At 47.0% G+C, this 8,254-nt stretch overlaps 1 protein-coding gene across 2 annotated transcripts; it reads left to right on the plus strand.

Moving 5' to 3' along the window:
* Positions 1–1,359: 1,359 nt before the first annotated feature.
* Positions 1,360–7,922, plus strand: S100B (S100 calcium binding protein B). Of its 2 annotated transcripts, none has more exons than XM_003939411.4 (3): positions 1,360–1,607; positions 4,523–4,661; positions 7,379–7,922. In XM_003939411.4, the coding sequence occupies exons 1-3, from the start codon at positions 1,396–1,398 to the stop codon at positions 7,517–7,519; spliced, it is 492 nt and encodes a 163-aa protein (XP_003939460.2). In that variant the 5' UTR covers positions 1,360–1,395; the 3' UTR covers positions 7,520–7,922. The 2 variants fall into 2 exon arrangements, with proteins under 2 accessions (XP_003939460.2, XP_010348359.1); XM_010350057.3 differs by having other exon boundaries at positions 1,523–1,607; positions 4,516–4,661.
* The last annotated feature ends 332 nt before the right edge of the window (positions 7,923–8,254 follow it).

The raw sequence follows: 8,254 nt of genomic DNA on the forward strand, positions 1-8,254 counted from the left end.
CAGTGCATCGCACTTGCCTTCCTGGGAAGCTGCAGTGTGCAGAGGGCAGGTCTGCCTGGATCTTCCTGTGAACACAGTGCCCTAGGCACAGGAGTACAGTCACTGCATGAGTGGATTTCAAACTATCTTTAATCCCTGCAGGAGCAGGCTAAAGCTTTTCCTATGGATTCTGAAGGGTGAATCCAGAATTCAAGTTGCCACTCTGGGGCAGTAGTCAAGGCTTTCAGGAATGGTCCCTCCAACATCTGAGCGAGGAAGGGGCACAGAGCACAGCCGCGCCTTCCTCAGGCTTGGGCAAGCTCCGTGCTTCACAGAGGAAGCCTGTGTCGGATTCTTCAGCAGAAACCACAGCCAGGAATGGTGAAGCTGATGAGCAGCCCAACCACATGGCTCAGGCCCTTCCTCACGGGAGGCTGGGGCAGGCTCAGCCATGTGACACCACAGCTCTCAGCCCTGTGCTATTTCCAGGGCACACTTACGGATGCTGAATGATAGAGAACTTTCTAGATAAAACAGGTGACAGCAAAACAGCCACGTACACAGGTATCTTGTGGGAAACCCTTCCACAACCACTTTGAAACTGGGTTGGGAAGAGGACCTGACGCTGGGTCAGGCATCCTTTGGGAACCACGGACATGTGCGGGGAGTTTGGGCCAATGCTTTTGTGTAATTTGTCAGAAGGAACACCCACTTCTTTCCTCTTGTGAAGAACCCACAAACTGGCCCCTGCACTCAGAGACTCATGTAGGGCACATTGAGGGGACATCTGGATTTCTCCTTCAAGGCTTCGGCAAGGGGCACACCATCCACACGCCTCTGTACAACAGCGTTCGGATAGGGCATCTCTAAGGCGTTGTGCAGCTCTGCCAGTCTGTGACCTTCCACCCTGGGGTGGAGGGCAAGGCCTTGGGATAGAATCCACACATCACGCTAAACAAGGACCTTCCCCTCAAAGAACCACACGTTTTAGTCCCTGCAGACACGGGGCTCAGCAGCATCTCTGAGGCAGCCCTGTTGAACCCAGGGCTGACCACGGAAAAGCACTACTGTTCGCAGAAGCCCATGCCCAGTGGGGCCAGCCATGGAGGCTGGCAGAGGAGAGAAGCTCTAGGGGTCTGTCCATCAGAAGCCAGATCGCAGGCCACTTCCTCTCCTACGCTCAGCCTGTGCTTGGAGGCTTCTTGTTCTTGGCTGTACGTCTGCTTTGTTTGAATCAATTAACCCAAGTCTCTCTCTCTCTCCACCCCCAACCTCGCCTTTAGTGGAACATCAATATTCATGTAACAAATAAATAGCACAAAAAGCTGACTCCCCACTTCCTGCCCCACAGGCCCTTTTTCTTCCTCAGCCCGTGTGCAGTCCTGGCTCCTGGCAAGTCCCCGGGCTGCTGGGTCAATGCAGCCCTGTGTGCCAGCCTGGCAGCCTTGCCACCCCCACCCTCGGCCCCCATTGGCTGCCACAGCCTGCAGTGGGCTGCACTGGGTTCATCCGTCCTCCCTGGGCAGAGGGAATAAGAGGTTGCCCTGCGTACCAGTCCTGCCGCCCAGGACCCACCGCAGAGAGGAGGCCTGCAGCAAGGACACGAGGAAGCCTGAGACGAGGAGGAGGTGAGAAAGAGCCAGGCCCAGAGTACGCTCAGGAAGAAACGGTTCTTTTGTGTTGGGTGGAAAAGGGTGGGGGAGGAGGGGTAGAAACTGTTAGCTTAAAAGGCCCCTTTAGGATCATTGGCAGCATTTCAAAAGTGTCAACAGCAGGATGTGCTTTAATCTCCACTTAATTGCTTCTTTGTGGACACCTGACTGCATCAGCCCTAGACAGCCAGAGGTGTGTTTGCCTGTATTTTGCCATGAATCAGAGAAACCTCAGCCCTGGTGGTCCAGAAGTGATTGTTGACATTTTCCCAGCGATACTACAAATACTGCCTCTTCTGTAACGATTTGAAGAGTAAGGTTTTTGCTTCCCACTGGGGCTGAAAATGATAGAGAACCTAATGCTAGTTTAATCCTATATCATAAATAAACGCTTTCCTTTCCTCCTTCTTACTTCTTCCACCGCCCTGGGTAAGTAATTTCGGTTTTCCAGTTTCCCTCAGTTTAAAAAGCCAGGGTCCCGGCAGCCTCAGGACGCCACTCAGAAATTACATAACAATTACAAATAAATTGGGTCAAAGAAAGTGGAGTTTTGGTGAGTTTTAACTTTCCTTAGCCTCACAGTTTCTCAGAGAGGTCGAACCCCTTCTTTAGAGGGATCTTCTAGCAAACATGTCTAAGGAGTTAAAGTTCAAATATTCTCTTGTTCTCAATATTAAAAGATTAACATAGAATGTCCACAGAATGTGAGAAAGAAATGGATATTTATTTCCATTTATCTTACAAGATAAACTATAAACCATCAACTATTTCTTAAGTCAAAGGGAAAAATTTAACAAAAAAATTTTAATTGATTTGTAGTGTGGTTATGAAGAAAACCATATTTTCTAGTGGTTTCTATTAGGGTTCTAATATATGTAATACATGTTTTATGCCTTTCCTTTGTAAAAATCCCATTAGTCATAATTCATAGAAAAACAGTTTAACCTCCTTTTCCCTAAATCATTACCGACTTTGAGGAGCATCAGAATGATGCAAAAGTGTCTTTTGTTTTGTGTGGTTTTTAAAAAATACACACACACACACACACACACACCCCCAATAACTGAACACTTGAGTGCAAAGAATAAGAAAACATGAAATGCTAAAAAATTTTAATCCCTCTTAATTGTTCTATTTGTAAAGTATCAAATTTTTAGGAACTTAAGAGCAAAACAAAGTACACTGATTATTAATACAATGACTTTAGCAAAGATCTGGCCAGTATAAAAAAAATCTCCAGTCCTGTTTCCTTTGCAGGATCAGAAATAAATAAAATTTTAAACATCTAATTCCAAATTATTTTTAAGATGTAAGTGATATATTCAACATAGGATGAATTTTCCATAATATTTGATTTATTAATTTATTTTTAGTTATGACAGTGCAAATGTTCTTACTTAATGATTAGAATCCGAGGCCAAAAGCTGGTGAATTTCTCTGCCTGCATGTCTGTTCTGTGAAACAACTGACGCGGCATCCTTTGTAAAACGCGCCCCATTCCCAGACTGACCAGGTATTTCCCTGGTTTGTAGGCTGTGATGTAAGGTACTTGCTGTGAGGGCGTAGGAGGGCTCTTACTTTGATAGCTGCAGAGAAACACTATTCCTGCACCCATCCCAGTTACCGCAGTGAGTGAGCCACCGTTTCCCTGCACGGGAGGTGGAATGCTTGCTCAGCAGCTCAGCTTTCTGCTGGAGTCTGTCCTTCCTTGCAACAGAAACACACCCATTTTATCAGTTAAACTTAGGACACCTTTTTTTTTTTCCTGGTAGGTCAAATATCTTTTATTGTTATTATTCAAAAAGATTGTGGCAATTCTACCATATTTATGTTTCCTCATGAATTTTACAGCTGTTTGTCATGTCACCCACCCAAAAAATTCCATTATTTTTATTAAAAATGATTTAAATTTACATGTGAATTTAAAGGAAAAAGTTCCTACATTTTATGTTCCTCAGAATCTCTTGGAAGAACCTGCGTTTTTCCTCCTAAACATAGTCTTAGAGCACATGTTATTGCTATATGAAGACAACATCTTGCACTGTATTCTCTGCTTCTTTCTTTCTTTCTTTATTTTTTGAGATGAAGTTTCGCTCTTGTTACCCAGGCTGGAGTGCAATGGCATGATCTTGGCTCACCACAACCTCCGCCTCCTGGGTTCAGGCAATTCTCCTGCCTCAACCTCCTGGGTAGCTGGGATTACAAGCACGTGCCACCATGCCCAGCTACTTCTTTGTATTTTTAGTAGAGACAGGGTTTCACCATGTTGACCAGGACGGTCTCGATCTCTTGAGCTCTTGATCCACCCGCCTCAGCCTCCCAAAGTGCTGGGATTATAGGCGTGAGCCACCGCGCCCGGCCTCTACTTCTTTATTGATAGAAAAGAGGAATGCTATTGATTTTTTTTCTCCTTATTTTGCTCCTAGTCACCCTCTCACTTTTGGACTCTTTCTACCAGCTTGCACTTCACGCTTTGCTCACCTGCACTCTACCACCTCGTCTTGGAGCTTTACAAAGACAGAGAGGGACCCTGCAGGGAGGAAGCAGAAATTAATCCCTGAATTCCCTTGCTGCTCCGCCTCTGTATTTTTGCTGAAGTTTCCCCACTGACCCAACCCAACCAGAAGCTGGAGGGCATGCGAATATATCCCTGTGGCTCAGAGGGACAGAGAAGGCAGGCCCACATTTGTCTAAGAGGCAGGTGGGAGGATTGTGATCAAAGTGCAAATTCCCTGAATGCCCTTCCAGGCCGTGCCTGCTGCTCTGAGCTTGAAAAGAATGCCAGGGCCAGCCCATCCCCCTTGTCTGGGTTGAGGTCTGTGTCGATAACACGTGAAATGCTTTATGATGAGGTACAGATGAGAAGGCATCTTTCCTTTGTGAGCCCCTAGGATGTCTGAGCTGGAGAAGGCCATGGTGGCCCTCATCGATGTTTTTCACCAGTATTCCGGAAGGGAGGGAGACAAGCACAAGCTGAAGAAATCCGAACTGAAGGAGCTCATCAACAATGAGCTTTCCCATTTCCTAGAGGTGAGTCTTGCTTTTTAAACTTGACACTTTCTCTATCTCCTCTTACAGAGCCACTGTACACTGGCTTTACCTTCTCAGCTGCCCTGAAGCTGATTCCAGTTCTGTTCCAGGACTCCTGGGTTGCTTCTGGAAACTTGTTTGAGTAACAGAACCCTCAATGGGGGACTGGCTCAGATGGGCCCTCGTTTTCATTTCCTTATCAACCGTCTTGTGTACAGCAGGTGCATCAAGGGAAATCCGCTGTCCCAAAGGCAAAAAGTTCCCAAATAATGCTAGACTCATTACTTACATGGGCCAAAGTGAACATAAAAGGAAACTGTTCAAAATAAGCTTTAGGAATGTTTTTAGGAAAGGGATATATTTTTGGCTTTAGCTAGACGTTTATTATTTACTATGGAGATAAAATATGCTAGACTTTCACTCAGTAAACACTGACTAAGCACTAAAAACTGTGAGATATGCAAGCACAACAGATGTGGTTCTGCTCTCGGGCACCCAGCCTGGCACATGGATGGATGACCAGAACTTACTTGACTGAGGGCATGAGAGGGGTCTACACACATCCTTTGCAGAAGGCTCCATGGAGTGACGGATATTGGTGAGGAACTGTCTTTAGTTGGGACCTCTACTTTAGGAACCTGCATGAGGGCTCCTGGGAGCCCTGTTCTTCAGACAGTGCCAGCTCTGGCTTGTGGTAGAACACTTGCATTAAGGACTCATTTTCCTGCCACCATCTCCACTGTCCTTGGATCAGACCCACCTATCTTTACTGCTCACCTCATGTGCCCTCATGGAAGTGAACTGTGATCCACCTGCTGCCTGATGCTCTCTTAGCACCAAGGCTGGCTCAAGGCACACACAGAGCTGGAGTGAAGCACCAGGGGTGTGCACCTTGTGAGATGTGATAAAGGGTTTCCTGGGTCACTGACGGAAGCAATCACAAACGGAAGAAATGACCAGATGATGAGTCAGCACAATAGTGTCTCACCAAGCCCTGATTCCAGGATAAACACAAGGGTAGGGCTTGTTGCATGGGGACGGGAGCTACCCTCCTGAGCTGTCCAAGCCTCTTAGTGCAAGACAGCAAGCCCTGGGTTCCAGCAGCATGACAATCATGTTGTCAGGGCAGGGGACGGGCACTGGCTGGTTTTCCTGTCCGCACTCCCACCAAACACCGCACCACTGCAAATGGGTCAGAGTGGAGGAGACAGGCCTGCAAGCTTTGAGGGGCCATCCCCACATCTGATTCCAGGACTGGCTTTCTCAGGCATTCAAGCCCACAGAGGGACAGCAGCCCCACTCACACATGCAGTTTTCTAGTTCCACCAGTCCTGCCTTCTGACGTGACCTAAAAGTCCCAGGTTCTTCTTCTGAACAAGGGCTGTTATGAGAATGAAATGGATAGTGCTTAAGTGCTTAACATATAGTGAAAGCTCAACTAATAGTAACTACTATCATTATTTTTATACATAGAAAAAGCTTAGCATGTGGGAATCTCTATAAATGATAAATAATTCATGGTAAGCATATCAAGACATCACGAACATTATTGGCCTGGCTTTGTCAAGGTAACTTCAGTTCGGAAGCAGATCTGTAATATAATTGAAGTTAGTGCCCTATTCCTGCGCATCCACAGGTGCCTCCCCACCCCTACCCCCGCAGAGTTACAATCTTATGTATGTTTTGCTTATTTATTTAGTTTTTGAGACGAGGTCTTGCTCGGTCACCCAGGCTAGTGTGCAGTGGTACAATCTTGGCTCACTGCAGCCTCAACCTCCCAGGCTTAAGCAATCCTGAGTAGCTGGGAATATGGGCACAAGGCCCGTGCCCAGCTAATTGTTTTATTTTTTTTCTTTGTAGAGATGGAGTCTCCCTATACTGCCCAGGCTGGTCTCAAACTCCTGGGCTCAAGTGATCCTCCTGCCTCAGCCTCCCAAAGTGCTAGGATTATAGGTGCGAGCCACCATGCCTGACCCCTGTGTGTTTTATATCCAAGGCAGCCATTGTATATTACAACTGACTTCTTCAGGCCAAGCCCTTCAGTCCTGGGGAATTATTACTCTGCATTTGTGCTCTTCATCAGTGGTCAGTGCCCCAATTTTTCCCACCACGTTTGTAGCCCTGCTCTGTGGTTGTTCCTCTGAGGGTTTGTTCATCACTTAATAGGCACACCATTCAATGTCAGGCAGAACCGTCAGGAAAAAGTGTCATGACACCTAGAAAGCAATTCAAGTGGGAAAAAGAATATAGGATTAACAAATGTAGGACATGCTCCCAAGAGTTACTTCAGCAACAGAGAAGACTTTCAAAACATTAAATTCTACTGGAAGCCTTTGAGACAGGAACTTCCATACACAGAACACATGAAAAGTTTAGGAGGGCCATAAGTTTATTTTTATTTCAAGACATTTGCTCAGGCTGATCTAGGCTGCCTTCTTCTTTTAAAAAAAAGTATGGTAACAATCTTCAGTTTTTCACCTCTTGGCTATTGCATTTAGCCTTTTCCAGTAGCCCAAGGCCAGGCACTGACCCCCAGAGACTCTTGCTTGGACAACAGCACCCCTGGTCACACGAGACATCTTTCCTGATATCTTGTATTAGATATTCTTAGGTTATTTTGGACACAAAATATCAGAGTCACTCAACTTTTAATCATGTTTTGATGATCCAAAATTCCATTTAAAAACAAGGTTGGCAACTTCTTTTATCTCTCTTAGGAAATCAAAGAACAGGAGGTTGTGGACAAAGTTATGGAAACTCTGGACAATGATGGAGACGGCGAATGTGACTTCCAGGAATTTATGGCCTTTGTTGCCATGGTTACCACTGCTTGCCACGAGTTCTTTGAACATGAGTGAGATTAGAAAGCAGCCAAGCCGTTCCTGTAACAGAGATGGTCACACAAGAAAGCAGACAGCAAGGGTTTGCAGCCTCTAGGAGCTGCGCTTTCCAGCCGTGTTGTAGCTAATTAGGAAGCTTGATTTGCTTTGTGAATGAAAAATTGAAAACCTCTTTCCAAAGGCTGTTTTAACAGCCTGCATCATTCTTTCTGCTATATTACGCCTGTGTGTAAGCTGACTGGCCCCATGGACTCTTGTTAACAGTCACTTAGGAGTCAGTTGTCAGTGATAAAGCGCACACCGTGTAGCCCGCCATGGCCGTGTAGACCCTACCCTGGAGGGAACCCTGACTACAGAAATTGTCCCGGGGCACCCTGGAGGCTTCCAGTACCTTTAAAAAACAAAGCCTTATCCAACATCATCTGAAAACACTGCTGTTCTTTAAATCTCATCCGCGCAGCTAACACGTGCTTGGCTGGCGTGGCCCTGGTGGCCAGCGTGGCCCTGCCGGGGCGTGGTGACCTCAGCCTGCCTCCCGGGCGAACACCCGGTGCTGGCAGCGCCCTCGGAGAACAAAACTCGATCAGGACTCGGAATCCCGGCCGGTTACGGGGTCCCGGCGCAGCCTCTGCGCCCCACGTGATTCGCGTCGCGCCGCAGGATCCCGGCCTCCAAGGCGCCGACAGCCCGCACGAGGGCACCAGCGGGAACTCTGAGCCGCTGCGACGGCCTGCGTTCAATCAAAGAGCGCGG

The sequence above is a fragment of the Saimiri boliviensis genome, chromosome 18 (genome assembly GCF_048565385.1).
Source record: "Saimiri boliviensis isolate mSaiBol1 chromosome 18, mSaiBol1.pri, whole genome shotgun sequence".
Taxonomy (NCBI): Eukaryota; Metazoa; Chordata; class Mammalia; order Primates; family Cebidae; genus Saimiri; species Saimiri boliviensis.

What these genes read in the sequence shown, in the direction of transcription:
- S100B (XM_003939411.4), top strand. Translation starts at nt 1,396, where the DNA reads ATGCAGCCCTGTGTGCCAGCCTGGCAGCCTTGCCACCCCCACCCTCGG. An exon ending in AAGCCTGAGACGAGGAGGAG is followed by an intron (nt 1,608 to 4,522) that starts GTGAGAAAGAGC and finishes GTGAGCCCCTAG; the next exon opens with GATGTCTGAGCTGGAGAAGG. An exon ending in AGCTTTCCCATTTCCTAGAG is followed by an intron (nt 4,662 to 7,378) that starts GTGAGTCTTGCT and finishes TATCTCTCTTAG; the next exon opens with GAAATCAAAGAACAGGAGGT.